We start from the raw sequence: 19,357 nt of genomic DNA on the forward strand, positions 1-19,357 counted from the left end.
GGAATTGTGTGGATGATGCTTTTCCGAAACTCAGATGGTATGTTGTCAGACTCATATATTCTACACACCAACGTAAATAGTCGTTTGGTTGCCACTTCCCCCAATGATTTTAGAAATTCTGATGGAATGTTATCCATCCCTTCTGCCTTATTTGACCGCAAGTCCTCTTTCGATTCTAATACTGGATCCCCTATCTCTTCTAAATCGACTCCTGTTTCTTCTTCTATCACATCAGACAAATCTTCACCCTCATAGAGGCTTTCAATGTATTCTTTCCACCTATCTGCTCTCTCCTCTGCATTTAACAGTGGAATTCCCGTTGCACTCTTAATGTTACCACCGTTGCTTTTAATGTCACCAAAGGTTGTTTTGACTTTCCTGTATGCTGAGTCTGTCCTTCCGACAATCATATCTTTTTCGATGTCTTCACATTTTTCCTGCAGCCATTTCGTCTTAGCTTCCCTGCACTTCCTATTTATTTCATTCCTCAGCGACTTGTATTTCTGTATTCCTGATTTTCCTGGAACATGTTTGTACTTCCTCCTTTCATCAATCAACTGAAGTATTCCTTCTGATACCCATGGTTTCTTCGCAGCTACCTTCTTTGTACCTATGTTTTCCTTCCCAACTTCTGTGATGGCCCTTTTTAGAGATGTCCATTCCTCTTCAACTGTACTGCCTACTGCGCTATTCCTTATTGCTGTATCTATAGCGTTAAAGAACTTCAAACGTATCTCGTCATTCCTTAGTACTTCCGTATCCCACTTCTTTGCGTGTTGATTCTTCCTGACTAATGTCTTGAACTTCAGCCTACTCTTCATCACTACTATATTGTGATCTGAGTCTATATCTGCTCCTGGGTACGCCTTACAATCCAATATCTGATTTCGGAATCTCTGTTTGACCATGATGTAATCTAATTGAAATCTTCCCGTGTCTCCCGGCCTTTTCCAAGTATACCTCCTCCTCTTGTGATTCTTTAACAGGGTATTCGCTATTACTAGCTGAAACTTGTTACAGAACTCAATTAGCCTTTCTCCTCTTTCATTCCTTGTCCCAAGCCCATATTCTCCTGTAACCTTTTCTTCTACTCCTTCCCCTACAACTGCATTCCAGTCGCCCATGACTATTAGATTTTCGTCCCCCTTTATATACTGCATTACCCTTTCAATATCCTCATACACTTTCTCTATCTGTTCATCTTCAGCTTGCGACATCGGCATGTATACCTGAACTATCGTTGTTGGTGTTGGTCTGCTGTCGATTCTGATTAGAACAAGCCGGTCACTGAACTGTTCACAGTAACACACCCTCTGCCCTACCTTCCTATTCATAACAAATCCCACACCTGTTATACCATTTTCTGCTGCTGTTGATATTACCCGATACTCATCTGACCAGAAATCCTTGTCTTCCTTCCACTTCACTTCACTGACCCCTACTATATCTAGATTGAGCCTTTGCATTTCCCTTTTCAGATTTTCTAGTTTCCCTACCATGTTCAAGCTTCTGACATTCCACGCCCCGACTCTTAGAACGTTATCCTTTCGTTGATTATTCAATCTTTTTCTCATGGTAACCTCCCCCTTGGCAGTCCCCTCCTGGAGATCCGAATGGGGGACTATTCCGGAATCTTTTGCCAATGGAGAGATCATCATGACGCTTCTTCAATTACAGGCCACATGTCCTGTGGATACACGTTACGTGTCTTTAATGCAGTGGTTTCCATTGCCTTCTGCATCCTCATGTCGATCATTGCTGATTCTTCCGCCTTTAGGGGCAATTTCCCACCCCTCGGACAAGAGAGTGCCCTGAATCTCTATCCGCTCCTCCGCCCTCTTTGACAAGGCCGTTGGCAGAATGAGGCTGACTTCTTATGCCGGAAGTCTTCGGCCGCCAATGCTGATTATTTATCAAAATTTAGGCAGTGGCGGGGATTGAACCCGGGACCGTAGACGTTTTGATTATGAATCAAAGACGCTACCCCTAGACCACACTGTTCTTATATCCTCTATATATTAGATGTATGGGTCATTTCAATGCAGCAAACCCAATCCATCCAGATTTCCTCCAAATTTTGTACATTCAATGAGCCAGATAACAGATGGAAAACTAACAATTTGCAGAAGTGTATGACAATTGTGAAGAAAGTTACAGGCATGCAAAGTTTGGAAATTGTGCAAAACTTGCATGTATTAATGACCGTAATTCGGTTCTAACCCAGATAAAGCAAGGAAACTTATATAATTGATAAGCTAATGATTAGAGCTTTACATTGATATGCAGCATGTAATGTTTCTAAGAATTTTCACGTTCACGGTCATTAATCTTAACGTTTGACTTTGTATATCTTAAAACACTCTACTTCCAATTTTTTTGGAAAAAATTGTATTGCTTCTATATGTTACTATAAACATGATAAATATCAAGAAGGCACGCCAAAGGAATCATAACCTTTACTTCATCTACATCATCGCACTAACAAAATGCAGTAAGAAGCTACGTATCCGTTTTTTTCCAGAACAGCATCCAACAGCAGTCACTATTATTCTGACCAATTGGTGAACATTTCTTGCTGTGAACAGCCAATCAGAGACTTGTTTCAACCAATAACCGTTAGCTTGTTTCATGGCTATACTCAACCCAGAGCGTACAGTTGCAGTAGTAGTCAGTAGTAGTTTGTAAAAAATGGATTTTAAGTCAACATTGTATTGTTGGAATCCATTTAAAGAAGTAGATCATACTGTTGTGGCACAACTGGAATAAAAACACTGTGAAAGAAGCAGAGAAAGAGAAATTGTAGCCCAGCTGAGAGATAAGTTTCACAATTCAGATTGCATGAATGACAAAATACAAATTTTAGCAAGATATTCAAAGAGCTGTAGTATAAGGAAAACCATGAAAGAATTTTCCACTTTAAATTACATTGTTTAAACACCTAAACAGTCAGTAGCAGAATGTGGTACTTTGGCGACACCAGATGCAAATCGAGGGTAAGACATTGGTGAGGAAACCATTCAATGTGTGATTTTTACTGTGATCATAACATGAACTGTGTGATACCAGGAAGAAAAGCCTACCTCTGTGAAAGAGAATGGAATTAAAATACATAAGCAGAAGCAGCTACTGTTGCACACTCTTAAGGAACGTATATTTGAAAGAAACAGTGAAGCCCCACTTTTACACTTTTCAAGGGTTTTCAAAACAAAAAAAAATGGTGTAATACGCGGTAAAATGTGGGAAATAATGTTTCAAGCCATAGAAGTTATTTATAGGATACCCCTTGCACTTTATGTAAGATATATGTACATAACAGGCATCAAAAACTTGTCAGGGACTTGTTTATTATCTAATGAAGGTTTATTATCTGATAAAAACCACTGATTTAACTGGAACTGATAACTGTCTGGGAAATAGGAATGTTTGACTCAATTTCATATGTCATAATCAAGGTTTTTGAAACCCTGCAGCTGTCATTCATTATAATGAAATACTGCACTAGTTACGTATTTTTTTGCGCTTAGCATAATGTGTTTCAAGAATTTTTTTCTCGTTGTCAAGTGCAAATATGTAAATAAGTATTGTGTGTGGTGCTTGAATATGTGTTATTCTGCGTCTCTTGCACTGTAGTCATCTTTTTGAGGTTATCAGGTACTGTGCCTCATCAGTTATGTAGAAAAACACACACACACACACACACACACACACACACACACACACACAGACACGTGCGTACCCGCGTACCATCGCTCATGCTCTTTGTGTAACATCACAAAAAATACATATATAAATACTGCACTTGACAACGAGAGTACATTCTCAAAACATGTTTTGCTCATCATGAATAAAATATGTAACCTGTGGTGTGTTTAAACTAAAAAAATTTGAGCAACGCAAAGTAAATGACAGTGTCAACTAGTGCTCCAAGTGGCTATACGCTGAAACACGCTAAATATGGTTCGACAAAGGGGTCACGATGATCATAAAAAACTGCGTTTCCACAGTAAAGACAGTTTGGAAATGGTTGTGATTGGTCATGATATCTTCATTTGAACAAACCTAGTTACTACCATCAGCCACAACGCCAACTAGAGCTTGGTAGCTGTGGGAGATACGGCACGAACTGTTCCAACTTTCAGATGTTTACCAGTTCAAATCAGATGAGTAGAGCGCCCTGGTGTCAAGAAACTTAACCAAGCATATTTGTAAACACTACTGGACGCCCCGCATCATTTTTTCTCCACAAACATTTTTTCGTAATGCGTAAATCGTGGGAAAATTATAAATATGTTGACACAAAATCAGGTGCAAATTAACATTGTGAGCATAGGGAATTTCAAAGGACCAATAAAAAAGGCTGTAAACATCAGGAAAACATTAATTCCAGGAACGTAAAAGCGGGGTTATACTGTGTGCTTGTCCCTATTGCCCAAGTGTGACAGAACTGACTGATTATCTTCTTGAACTGTTTGGTATGAACTGCACGATGAAATTACATATAAGTAGAAATGGGATCATATACATCATAAAAATCTTAAAATATGCATGAAAAAATGGTTAAAAAAGGCATGAAAAGTGTCAAAATATGCAAGATCAAATAATAAAAAAAACATTGTAGTTACTGTGTGAATTATATTTCAAAGTCGAACTGTCCATGGAAAAGTGACGGCCATGCGAAAAATTGGCACATTTAGAATGCCGTTATCTTTTTCTGAGTACTTTCTGGGGGCCTTTCTGAGGTTATTTTCTAAAAATTTGCCATATGGGCACATATACTGTGTTTCAAGAATTGTTCCTCCTTTGCTATTTTTGTCAGTAACAAGCGGATGTGATGCGAGTGAGTCACAGCGAAACAATTTATATGTACAGGAACAACTTAGAGACACATTGCACGCAGAGGGGGCACGCTCAAAAACTCCGTAACATTTTATTAAAAAAACAAATACAATCACGAATTTTTTGAACAGCATTAACGTTTAATTAATACTATTGGACCAAAGCATAATTTACATTTTTTTACATTTTTCTACTACAGTAAACATAGATGACCAAGTACTGCTCCAAATTTTCGGTAGTAACATTGCGTTTTTGATCACTCAAAACATTTTTATAAGCAGAAAAAGACCATTCTACATCAACTGAGGTAACTGGGCAGTATTTGAATTTGGGTGCTATGTTGGCACTTACTGTTTCTGGTAACAGTTCAACCGTCCCATTACTAAAACTATCAATTTGGCACAAGGGTTCAAAGTATGGATTATTGTCTAAAATGTTTTCAAACTTGTCTGTTTTCTTGGGAATACCTCCGGCAATGAGAAGTTCACTAGAATAATTTTATTCATTGAATGAATGGATTCATTTAACGCCAAACCTTGAGTTAAAAGCTTTTTAATACTTGCAGGTCTATGGGAAAAATGAGTGCTAATCACAGCAATGTCTTTTTCTAACATTGGAATCATTAAAAGCTTCCTTTTACTGGCAAACTGAAATAGCCTTTGCACTATCGAAGACATTTACTACCACTCTAATGGCCTCGAAATGTTCAATTATAAAACAACACAACTACGACCCACATAGCCCAATGGGTTACCACTGGTTCGGGAGGTAAAGGTAAATTTGGTAGTTTTTCTTTGTAGGTCTTGAAGCAGGAACCTTTAGAAACACTTTCTTTGTGGATGAAATCAGTTTACTTACAGTTGCAAACGTGGAACGTACTTCTTCAGCATGGCGATTTACTCCATGAGCAAAGCATGTCACATGAATCAAATTGGGATAAAGTATTCTGAGGGCTTTTCCTGCTTTGATCATATAGGAAGCAGCATCTGAAAAACACAAATGCCCTTTCATCTGCAGAAGATTATGGAAATATTTTTCTAATACCCTCAATTCACAAATCTGGCAACTGTAGAATGATTTACTTTTTCAGGTTTTTTGCAGGCTGCTAAATAGGCTCTTCTTTTAAAGCACCAACAATTAAATTTGCAATGTAACAGCCACAAGTGACTGTAGTTTCGTCAACTGAAATCCAGATAATGCTGTCCTTGAGTTCATGGCGTATTTCTTCCGGAACATTTGCGTAAATTGTCAGACAATTTTTACGCAATGTTGATTCATCTGGTATATTCTGTTTTAAGCAATATTCGCGCAGGAAACCTTTGAGCATAGGATTTGTAAGCTTGTGAAGAGGAATATTGCTTGCAATGAATGCTTCACACAGATTCATGTTAAACCGACTTTTTTTTGGTTACCTTTGGACAAATCCCTGCTACTGCAACTTGCTGTTATCAGAAGTTGCTGTCGTGGTCTTTTCTTCTGCATTCTTGCAATATGAAGACTTGTCTTGACATACTGGTCTATTTGAAACTTTTTTTGCACAAATCGTTTTTCTCACAAACTCAACAATATAAAACAATTCAGTCACGTGTAAATGTTCCAGGATGGTCAGCTATGCACGAAACGACATTTCTTTATTTGGGTGGCAAGGTGCACACCATGTTACACATTACATGTCGTAAACATGTTCAACTGTGTAACAATGGACGTGTGACTAAAAGCTTGCGTAGTTTAATTTAATTGTTGCTGACATGTACGGTATGACAGTGGAGGGGATTAACGAGGGACACGGGTGCAGGAGCATTGACTCTGTCTGCCTGTTCCAGTTCTGTACTGATTTCACTAGGCAGTGGCTTCTTGGTTAGCAATTGCACACAGTTCTATGTCGCGGTCAATCTGTGAGACATCAAAACTAGATCGGGCTAGAGAGCGACCATCTGAATTTTTAAAATATGCATCGTCACTAGTTTTTAGTTAAATTATGCAATAACCGGTGAAAAGGAGCAAAATATGCGAATGCATATGCAACTTGCAAATGCATATTATCCGGTCTCAACATATAAGTGTTGGTTAACAACACGCAATGTAGTTCTGGAGACTGAAACAAAAACAGATGATTTCATGAAATGTTTGCATGAAGTTTACAAAAGCTCCTACCGCACTCATTTATCAGCCAGCAGCAGTCACAGTTCTATAAAATCACTAACGAAGAACTCTCAAAGTAAGTGAGTATCTTGCTGTTTGTGATTTTGCAAAGAATTTACCTTTCATCATCCAAAATGAAGTACAGGAATTTCATTGGAATAATTCATAAGTTATAAATCACTTCTGTGTCAGTTTCTACTGAGACAATGTAATGAAAAGGAAAGTTGCCACTCACCACATAGCAGAGATGCTGAGTCGCAGACAGGCACAACAAAAAGACTGTCACAAATAAAGCTTTCGGCTCGTAAGGCCTTCCCTTTGTCAAACACACGGGCAACTGTAGCCACTCTGCTACAGTTGCCTGACACTACAGGCACGCGTGCAAGTGACCCCTTAAAAAGTTCTTGTTGCAGGGAGACTAAGAGTTCTTGTAATTCAAGCTGTATGTTACTTTTCAGAACAACTTTTTCCACATGGTAATAACTAAATAAGAGCAGTCAAGTCTTTCCTCATCATAAACGAAGATTTTACTTATTTTATGAATGTGTATCTATAAACAAAAATGACAAAGATTCCGGAAATCAGTTAACATACCAAGAGTAGTATGCAGTGTAAATGAATACAGGAACGGGAGAGGACAGGAGAGTCGAATCTCGTACTTTTAAAAATACTTAAAGGAGTTGTTACTTACTTTAGGCAGTGAACTTGGGCAGGAAGCTTCTCTTCTAAAGAGCGCAGCTGTTGATAGGCACTCTTGTAATCTTTAGATTTAACCAGTTTACAGACAAGTCCACATTGTTCTGCAAAATCTATTTCCTCACATTCCATATCTGTTGATGTGTCATCTAGTAGGGGTATAAAATAACACATTTACAACATAACAAAGTTTAGCCTTAAGAAAAATTGGAGAATAAAGTGATCACTACATTTACAAAAGAATAATTCTCACACTGGCTACCTACAAGGTCATTAAATGAATATTAAAAAATTTATTACTCCCCCACATTAGCATCAGAACATATACATTATAGGATCATTTTATAATCTTACAGGATCTGCTAGCTTAATACAAGGAAATACAAGTCACATATACAAACATAAAAATGTGTTAATATGTGGGGCAGATTTCACCTGTGGCCTTGTTGAAAGAAACGTTCTGGTATTTGCCTGCAGTGATTTAGGTTAATCGCGGAAAAACCTAAATCAGGAATCTGAGACATGTTTTCAAAAACATTCTGATCACGACAGAAACGAACGTCTGTCATAGGTCCAAGATAGCTTCCTTGTTTACAAGACTGCACCAGAGGTAGGCAGTATTTGCTCTCTGCTACTTCCGCATTTGCTGTTTTGGCGAGATTGGATTCCTCTTCCTGGACTAAAGCAATGGCCACCACGTCACCTCCAAAATCTAACCGATGACCCGCAGCCCAAGGAACTTCGAATGATTGGGTTAATTTTTAAATGTTCTCCGAAGAAGGATCTTCGAATTGTGGAGCTTTCAGACACACTTCCTTATGAGGAGTCTCCCAAATAACTGTGTCCCAAATCACCACTTCAGCATATGATTTCTTATTTCCAGGAGTCACAAAACATTATTTCCTACTGAGTCCCTGCAGCTTGGCCACTTGTGTGAGGTACAATGGATAAGGCTGTTTACGACATTGATAAGAAACCACATGAGATGCAATGACACAGCAGTGGTGGTAAAAGTAGGTAGATAACAAGGCACACATTCATCAAAGGCCAGTTGTGCCGATTCTCTGAGAGTGGCCAGATTACATGAAAGCTGGTACGTACTAGGCGAGTTCCACGATGAAAAAGCGATTTAAGCACAGTTGGATCTGTTACTTGGATTGCAGCGAAATACTGTCGTTTCTCATATGTCTCTGTAACTTGATATTAATACTCACCATATAGCGGAGATGCTGAGCTGTGATAGGCACAATAAAAAGATTCATACAATGATAGCTTTCGGCCATTAAGGTCTTTGTTAGCAGTACACACACACACACACACACACACACACACACACACACACACACACATTCCATCCTGGATTTTCCATTGTTTGATTTAACTTGATAGTAATGCGATTTCATCAGACTCCTCCAACCCAGGAGTATCCCCTAAGAAACTGTTTATCACTCTCACTTTGTGCGACAAAGAAGTTCAGCTACAGGTCAATACATGCACCTCTGTTGAACTTCGAAACATATCTATAGCTATGTGTGCCACAGCTTGTCACTTGGTGGCACTTAATAAGTAAAACATCCGCCTTAAGGGGCAAATCACGATCAAGGCGTCATACAAACAGCCTGCATGCTGTTTCACCTTTCTTGGGGTTCAGAGCCCTTATACAGAGAATCGTTTAGTCCGCGATGCTTCTTCAGCTTTCAAATTTGTCATCAAGCTTCTCTGGTGGTCTGGGGAACAAGAGGAACTTTATGGAGCACATCATCTTAAAGAAGTCAGACTTGTTCTGTATATGATCTATGCCCCTTGCATTGTGGGACGCTGTCAACCCTCATCTGTGAGAGAATGCTGGTAGTTATTGTTAGAAAGCCACAGGGAAAACTGTGCCAGTGTGGAATTTTTGAGGTTAGTCAACTTTCAAAAATCAACATTTACCCCATTCTGAAATCTGCAGTTGTGGGATAACAACATTTTTCAAAATTCAATCTCGGGATGGCCAGTGCCCCAGCCATTTCTCAGCAATTCCTCGAAAAATTGTTGCAGGACATCCCAGGATGTACAAATTACCTCAGTGACATTGTGGTGACAGGATCTACAATGACAGGACACTTAGCAAACTTGTGGTAGCTGCCACAGGCCTGAAACATAAACTTGAGAAATCAGTTTTCTTTCAACCATTGGTGGAATACCGAGGGCACTTATCTCCTGCGACGGCATTCAATACACACACAGGCCGGTTGAAGCAACCATCGCCGTTCCTCACCTCGGAAATCGAAAGGAGTTCCTGTCTTCCTTGGGGAAGATCACATATTACAGCAAATTCATCCCAGGTATGGTGTCAATTAAGTGCCTGCTAAAAAATCCTCAGAAGAAGAGCATCCTTTTTGTCTGGTCAGAAGTGTGTGAGCAAGCTTTCACATCTGAGGCAGGTCCTCATACAGGCCCCGTTTCTTGCCACATTTCAACCTTGTAAACAGTTGGTGGAGACAACAGGCCTCAGGGTTTCCTGACTAATGGATACGAGGGCAGCTTTTGTGTCAAAGATACTCAGTGCTATCCAAAAGAAGTATTCGCAAATCGAAAAGGATGCTCTTGTAACTGTCTTTGTGCTGAAGAAATTCCATGTTTTCCAATATGGATCATAAGCTGTTACTCTCCCTCTTTGATCCTGCAGCAAAGCTAATAGAGGACTGCCCACCACCTCCAGCACTGGGTGCTTTTTCTCAGTTACCACTATGAAATTCACTTCAAGAATGTCAAACAACACGCAAACAAGGACACCCTTTTCTGTCTCCTGAGGAACCCTGACCCATTTCGACCAAGATGAGATCTCGGGCTTCCATTTGGATGAAGAGGCTCGATTCCTACCACAATGACACATGTGGCAGCAGCGATGTCGAAAGACATTTTACAACAGGGGCAGAGGTACATCTAACAAGGCTGACCTGGCGAAATTCCTGGACAAGATTCTAACCTGTTCTTCCATTATTTTCCCCTTTGCCACTGGCTTGTCCTGCTGGGTGGCGTGATGCCCCTCACTACTGACCAACGATCTTCCTGGGTGGTCCCACAGTCAGTACTGCAGCTCCTGCAGCAAGATCACTGGAGAGTCCTGGGCACTAAACTACTCACCTGGCGTCATGTGTATTGGTTGGGCTTAGACTAGCAGGTCCAGCATCTTCTTAGCAGCTGTTCTCAGTACGAACAGCAGCAGCCAGCATGCTGGCAGACATTCTCTATCTAGCCAATACCCTCCAACCCATGGGAGAGCATTCATGTTGATTCTGCTGGACACCTCTTGGATATCATCTGGCTGATTGTCATCAATGCACACACAAAATTTCTGTACATGGTCAACTGTTGGTCCACGAGTGAGGAAGCCACAACTGCTACAGTCAGTAGAATCTTCGCTACTGAAGGACTGCAATTCTGTTCTCAGGTTTTCAGCGGGTACTGCCGCTGCAACAGCATTCACCACCTGTTGTCACTGCTGCCACCGGCATTTGTTTTTCCTCCGTTGTACGCTCTGAACCCTTTCCCCCTGCTCCCGAGATTTTCCTGCCTTCAGACACTCTGCCCTGTGAGACACCCACAACCCTGATCTCACCTTTGTGTTTGTAGGCAGTCCAAAATGGACTGGATATCAGCAAACAACCAGGCCCCACTGCCAGTCAAATCCTGTGGGCAACATGTTCATGACAGGGACAGACAGGGGGGACGACTAATGCAGGAAAACCTTTCCAGTTAAGTGCTGGATAACAGCAACTTTAATCAGTGAGCAGCATCACCATCCAGAACCAACATTTCCCTATGATTTTGTAAATTACGTCTTAGTTGCCATTCTCTGTAAAAGTTATTTATTTGCACTACTGCGATTTTGGCCATATGGTCAGTATCACGTGGTATAATTGCACTTTAGCACACTTCAAAATCTGAAAAACTTCTAGCATGTATGTATGCCATGATCGTATCTGTATACTGGGCCTTTTAACATACCTAACATAAACTCACCAAATCACTACTTGTGACATGAATTTTCACATAAACAGTACACACAAGTAGTGATTTGGTGCAATTCATGTAAAAGATGTTGACAAAAATGACAGACCAAATATATGGACATTATAATTCTGTGGATACATCTCACAAGATTTTAAGATACAGGGGGAAAAAAAACCACCACCACCACCACCACCACATGACTGTGATCCCAAACCGTGAAATTTTAATGTCACTATATAGTAAAGAAATGAATGCTCTAAGATTGAGTATAAACCTAGAGGGGATCCTAAACCCTCGAGCAGTACTCAAGAATGGGCTGCATCAGTGTTCTACAAGCAGTCTCCTTTATAGATGCGCTATACTCTCCTAAAACTCTTCCAATAAACTGAAGGCAACCATTCACCTTCCCTACTACTGCACTTACGTGCTCGTTCTATTTCATATCACTTTACTGTAGAACACGAAGACAAAGAGAGGAGTTAAAAATGACTACATATTAATCTAAATCGACGGAAGAGAAGACAGCTAAAAACAGGGACGTGGAGAAAGGTCTATAAAATATGCCACAGAGAAACGGAGGTCACTAACTAAAAATTAAATGGCCTTCACCATACTGCTACAACAGATAAAAAGTAAAACACAGTTGACAGTCCATACGTCATTCGCTAAAATGGCCAAGAACTCAGGAAGCAAACACAAATGAGAATGTTAGTGGTTTAAAAAGGTGCATTATGTGAGGAAATAATGGACTGTCAAAGGTTGAGTGCAATGAGTACAAACTGGTGGGGGAGCACCACTTAACAAATGGCGATGACTAAAAAGATGTTGCCCGATACATGCCTGGAACTCAAGTATCTACCGAGATTGAACAAGACCATCCTCAAGTAGCAAATGAGAAATGCTATTCTCAGTACAAGTAAAAAAGATATTTTTTAAACCATCAAATTCTGACAACCAATTGTGTATCAGACACTAAAACAAAAAGTGAGCCAAGGGAATATTTTTTGCTGGTAATGGATGCTGCGATGCAGGAGCCTATGGTGTTTGTATAGGATTCGACAAGATTTTGCCCTGACATAAATCTAGTATACATCTGTAGGCTTTTACAGCTGCAGTCAAGTTTCCATAAAATTCTTCTGCGCCGAAGACCATGTAATGCCATAAAATAACGAATCAACATTTCAGCCACTATTGTAACTGTGTCTCAAGAGAGTATGTAATTCTACAGGGACAGTAAATTTTAACTATTAATACACTGTATATTCTTCCACCTATAATTCCTTGAGATACATACAATTAATATTCAGTGTGTGATGGGATCCAATATGATGGCTATTATGAATGTATCCAATCATATGACAGATTTTTTTAATGGACATTTTAAAGGAACTCTAGGGGAAAAGTTAAGACAATATATTAAGAATTTGCACTGTCTTGGTTGTATTATGTACTCTGATGAAAGCCACTTGCAATAGTGGCTGAAGTAATTGTTCATTGTTGTATTACCTGACACTGTCTACAACCCAGAAGACCTATACAGCAATAAATCTATTAAATCAGGGACAGTGAGGTAATGTAAAAGTAATTGCATAAACACATAATTAAGTGCTTAGGAAAAATTACACCAAGCTCAATAAAGAAGAGAAATTGATTTGTTGAACTGTCTGAAGTAGTTCTGCAACTTTTAAATACACGTACGAAAAATGTATGTGGAAGAGCTAATTAGTGTAGGTGCAATACATGGTGAAGCTAAAGTAAAGAGATTTCACTAGATCATGCAATGGTTACAAGATTCATCTGAACTGTTAAGGATTCTTTGTTAATTAAGAAGTTAATACTGGGTTCTTATGTAAACCACATCCATGAAGTACAATGGTCAATAACTTTATCATCTTCAATAAAACATTAAATCTCAACTGTTATCTTTGCAACTTAGCTCACAACTATGGACTAAATAAAACTCCTTTCAAAACTTTGAACTCTGGACAGGAGCCTTGACAGAATCAATACCTATTACACAGCAGTGTTCAGTTAATTGTCTGTCCTGTGATGCAACCCTGAGAGAAGGTATTTGCAAATTTTAGACAGTTGTAGGTACAGAGAGCTGGCTGAAGCCGGAAATAAGTTCAGCTGAAATTTTTCCACAGTGTTCAGAAAGGATAGATTAAATACAGTTGGTGGTGGAGTATTTATTGCTGTCAGAGGTAGCAAAATCGAAGTAGATAGTTCATGTGAAAATAGTATGGGTAGAGGTTATACCTGACAATCTGACTAAACTATTAATTGGATCGTTTTACGGACTCCCTGAGTCAGGAGATATAGTTGCTGAACAGTTCAAATAAAACTTTATTCTCATTTGAAATAGGTACCCCACTCATACAATGATAGTTGGTGGAGACTTCAATCTACCCTCGATATGCTGGAAAAATTATACATTTAAAGCCGGCGGCAGGCATAAAACATCATCCGAAATTGTACTGAATGCTTCCTCAGAAAATTATTTTGAACAATTAGTTCATGAGCCCACTCTAAGCGTAAATGGTTGTGAAAGCATACTTGAACTTTTAGCAACAAGTAATCCTGGGAAAATAGTGAGTATTGTGACAAATACAGGGATTAGCAACTACAAGGCAGTTGCTACTACACTGAATACCGTAACACCTACAACCGTTAAAAAGAAACACAAAGTATATCTATTTAAAAAAAGCTGATAAAAATGCTCTTAATGCCTTTTTACGAGACAGTCTCCACTCCTTCCGATCTGATCGTGTAAGCGTACGAAAGATGTGGAATGTTTTCAAAGAGATAGTGTCGACAGCAATTGAGAGATATATACCACAGAAATTATTAAGTGATGGTACTGATCCCCCACAGTAAACAAAACAGTTAAGATCGTTGTTGCCGAAACAACGAAAAAAGCATGACAAATTTAAAAGAACGCAAAATCTCCAAGATTGGCAAAGTTTTACAGAAGTTTGAAATATAGCGCTTACTTCAATGTGAGATGCTTTCAATAATTTCCACAACGAAATTCTGTCTCGAAATCTGGCAGAAAACCCACAGAAATTCTGGTCATACATAAAGCACACCAGTGGCAAGACACAATCAATACCTTCAATGCGCGATAACAACAGTGAAGTCACAGATGACAGTGCCACTAAAGCAGAGTTATTATTACGGTTTTCCAAAACTCCTTCACCAAAGAAGACGAAGTAAATATTCCTGAATTACAATCATGAACAACTTCCAAGATGAGAAACATATAAGTAGATATCCTCGGTGTAACAAAGCAGCGTAAATAACTTAATAAAGGCAAGGCCTCTGGTCCAGACTGTATACCAGTCAGGTTCCTTTCAGAGTATGCCGATACAATAGCTCCATATTTAGCAATTATACACAACCAATCGCTCACAGAAAGATCCGCACCTAAAGACTGGAAAATTGCTAAAGTCACACCAATACCCAAAAAGGGAATTAGGAGTAATCCGCTGAATTACAGGCCTATATCACTAACATCGATTTGCAGTAGGGTTTTAGAACATATACTGCATTCGAACATTATGAAGTACCTCGAAGAAAATGATTTATTGAATATAGTCAGCACAGATTCAGAAAATATCGTTTTGTGAAACACAACTAGCTCTTCATACTCATGAAGTAATAAGTGCTATCGACAGATGATGTCAAATTGCTTCCATATTTTTAGATTTCCAGAAGGCTTTCGACACCGTTCCTCACAAGCATCTTCTAACCAAACTGTGTGCCTACAGAGTATCACCTCAGTAGAGCGACTGGATTCCTGATTTCCTGTCAGGAAGGTCACAGTTTGTAGTAATAGACGGAAAGTCATCAAGTAAAACAGTAATATCCGGCGTTGCCCAAGGAAGTGTTCCTGATCTATATTAATGATATAGGGGACAATCTGAGTAGCTGTCTTAGATTGTTTGCAGACGATGCTGTCATTTACCATCTTGTAAAGTCATCAGTTGATCAAAACGACTTGGGATTACAATTACAAATAACCTAAATTGGAACGATCACATAGATAATGTGGGCAGAGCAAACCAAAGACTGCGGTTCATTGGCAGAACACTTAGAAGGTGCAACAGGTCTACTAAAGAGAATGTTTACACCACGCTTGTCTGCCCTATTCTGGAGTATTGCTGTGCGATGTGGAATCCGCATCGGGTGGGATTGATGGATGACTTCGAAAAATTACAAAGAAGGGCAGCTCGTTTTGTATTATCACGAAATAGGGGAGATGGTGTCACAGACATGATATGTAAATTGGAGTGGCAATCATTAAAACGATGGCGTTTTTCATTGCGACGGAATCTTCTCATGAAATTTGAATCACCAGTTTTCTTCTCCGACTGCGAAAACATTCTGTTGGCATGGCACCCACCTACATAGGTAGAAATTATCACAATAAAATAAGAGCAATCAGGGATCGCACAGAAAAATTTAAGTGCTCGTTTTTCCTGCGTGCCGTTCGAGAGTGGAACGGTAGAGAGACAGCTTGAAGGTGGATCATTGAACCCTCTTCAAGGCACTTTATTGTGAATAACAGATTGATTACATAGATGTAGATGGTAAACCAACAACAGAAATTTTTATCAGGGCACAAAGCCACAAGGATCACACATGTTGATTTGTAAAACTACAAGTAATATATCATGTTTTTCCTCACACATTAGCTCTAGCAAACTCTAGTGTTTGCAGGGGCAAGTGAAATCCTGCAAGTCAATGAAAGACAAGAGTTTGCTTTAATTATGGGCTTGTGATCACAAGAAAGCATATCTTCACAATTCATTAATCACAAATTGGAAGCAATGGCCCATGTTCTGATCACAGTAGCATTTCGGGATATTATCCAAATAGTGCAACTTATTTGTCATTGAATCAATGGGTGCTTTCTAAAAATAAAGACTGGAAGAATAATGTATAAGGATGCTGTTTTTTATCAATCAAGGAATAAACATCAAAAGGATCAGGATAGTTGAAACGAAGTTGCATTCCATCCTGGATTTCGTATTGCTCAAAATTTAAAACTAGTTTCCTACCTACATCACTGTCTTGTGACAGAACTATGACATACTTATGTCGAGTCTTCCATAAACAGGAGCTCCAGTTTGTGTGTTCACATGTTCTCAAAAAGTGTAACCATTGGTTATCTGAGGATGACTTATTGTTGTTAAAAGATTAAATGCACAATCCTGACGTATTAAAATTGTGGGGAAACATTTGTTAAAAAACTGCAATGGAAATTAAGTCAATGAAACAGTTGTTTCCTCTTGCCCTTCATGAAGATACATGAAATGAAAGAACTAACTCAAAATTTTTGTCCAGCTGCTTATAGGTGGTCTGGACTAGAAGAAAATATCATGAATAATTTATGCATTGTCGATATATTTTTATAACAAGAGAATCAAGATTTTGTGCTCACATTTTGAGAATTAACAATGACTTATCAATTAAAGAAATTATTGTCCATATCTTCTTAATGAATATTAAGAACAACACTCTAACCTAAACAAAACTGTCATGAAATCTGCGCCACTTTCATTTTTCAGGGTTGTTGTACATTAAGAATTCTTAGCTGACAGTCATCATTCAGAATAACAATAAACTTACAACTTGTACAAAGAGGCGGCAAAGAGGAACCACAGCAAGCTGAACTACGGAAGAAGTGATTTTGTAATAAGAAGAAAGCTACATAAAATCAATTATGCTCTTCAGTTGGTTGTAACAAGAGTAATATCCTAGTTTTTTATATCCAAGTAATAAGAATAAAGGAAAAATCCACCTGTGACTATGAGCCAAGGATCATCTGCTTATATTTCTTGAGAATGTTCACAATTGGAATGATAGTGACTGTAGGTAACAGCACTCAAGCATGGTGGCATCTCACTTCTGGTCATGGTTTATGAGAGGAACCAAATGTGGACTGATACAGAAGCCAGATGAGGTACACAGGATTTCTAAGAACTGAAAATGCACGTAACAGCAGTTTGGAAGTCATTCCCTTCTGCCAATTCTGTTTAATCAATCATTAAAGTTTAACACTACACCAATAGTGCAGTAAGCAAATATGATTAGAGCAATTGAAAAGATGGGAAAAAGGAAATGCACTTCATGGAACAAAGACAGTATGAATCAAACTGATTTAGGAAAACAGTGGGAGAGCTCAATAACGAGTAGGTTTGAGCTCTGCTGATGTTGACTATGCCTCTGAGATTACACCTTTCACACTTACTTGCTCAGATTGTATTGAAATAGTAAGGTTAAGGAAACAAATTACTGTACTGAATTTACAAACATTGTAGAAAGTTTTCAAAAACACACAATGGTGTCAGTTATGCACTGATCAGCCAGAACATTATGACCACCAACCTATTATCGATATAAAGACATCCAGGTGATAGCAGTGTCACCTGTTGAGGAATAACTGCTAGCCAAATAGATTTTGGGATTGCAGCCAGTCGTCGTGAACTTCATTCCACGATATTTCAACTGGACTCTTGCCAGTCACCTTCATGTGAGCCATTGAAGACACGAAGACATGCTCTGCTCCGCCTTATATAGCACACTGATAGTACTGCTGGTGAGTCAGAGTCCCAGTGACAGAAGGACCACACCGCCCGGTCCCAGTGGCAGTGCCCTCACTGGTGGAACTGCAAGGATCAACTGTCTTTGACATTGCTGTACATTTCTGTTAATTCCTGCCTTCCGAAATAACAAATTATCCTTCACTGATCCCAGCAGGTCTGAAATCTTAGATGGTGGGTGGAAAATCACCTTCACCTGAAAATTATTAGGGATTTTTGCTATTTTGAAGGAAATATTTCCGACGAAGGGAAGAAAAGCTAGGGACTTAGCCGGTGCATTCTTCCCTTTATCCACTTTCCATTTCATGGTTTTGGCTGAGAATGCCCTGTTAATTTACTGAGTCAAGTATCCATTGTCTCTGAACACATCCTTAAATGTGCAAGTTTTTTGGTAAAATATCTGCATCTGACACTGTATGCACACTGGGTACAAAGATTTTAAGCACACTCATGGTTTGTGATGGCAACTTGAAGAGATTAAGTGCAAATCGTTGTGAGGTGAGCTTACAGTAAACAGAATGTCCGAGAAAGCCTCACTCTTCCATTTAACTAAAACATCCAGGAATTGGAGACAACTATCTTTCTCTAATTCCGTAGTAAATTGAATATTCTCTTGACTGGAGTTACGATGATGTAAAAACTCCAACAGCTGGAACCACAATACAAAAGTACCATGCATGTATCTCCAAGAACCAGTTGGTTTAAGAATTGCTGATTGAAGTGCTCTTTGAGGATTTTGAGGAAAGGTCACTTGAACCAGGCATTCTTAAGCCAATTGTTTTTTGGAGATATGGAGATGATACTTGCATAGTGTGGCCCCACGGACAAGATAAGTTAATCGAGTTTTTACATCATGTTAATGCCGTTCATGAGAAAATTGCCATTCATGAGAAAATTCGATTTACTATGGAATTACATAAAAATGGTTGTCTCGCATTCCTGGATGTTTTGGTTAGATGGAAATGACATTCTGACAGACACCCCGGCTACCAGCTGGATAATGCGTGGAATTCCTATCATATCCAAGATATGCTCCAGACGAAGATGCCATATGACTGTGGCGAGTGGGTATGCCA

The 19,357-nt window shown here is 39.1% G+C and overlaps 1 protein-coding gene across 1 annotated transcript in view; it reads right to left on the reverse strand.

Annotated features, from left to right (window-relative positions):
* Positions 1-19,357, reverse strand: part of LOC126261751 (condensin complex subunit 1) — a 207,456-nt gene that overhangs the window by 96,179 nt on the left and 91,920 nt on the right. The window contains exon 10 of the mRNA XM_049958566.1: positions 7,670-7,823. Within this exon, the coding sequence (XP_049814523.1) occupies positions 7,670-7,823 (154 nt within the window). The remainder of the gene's footprint in view (positions 1-7,669; positions 7,824-19,357) is intronic.

The sequence above is a fragment of the Schistocerca nitens genome, chromosome 1 (assembly GCF_023898315.1).
Source record: "Schistocerca nitens isolate TAMUIC-IGC-003100 chromosome 1, iqSchNite1.1, whole genome shotgun sequence".
NCBI lineage: Eukaryota > Metazoa > Arthropoda > Insecta > Orthoptera > Acrididae > Schistocerca > Schistocerca nitens.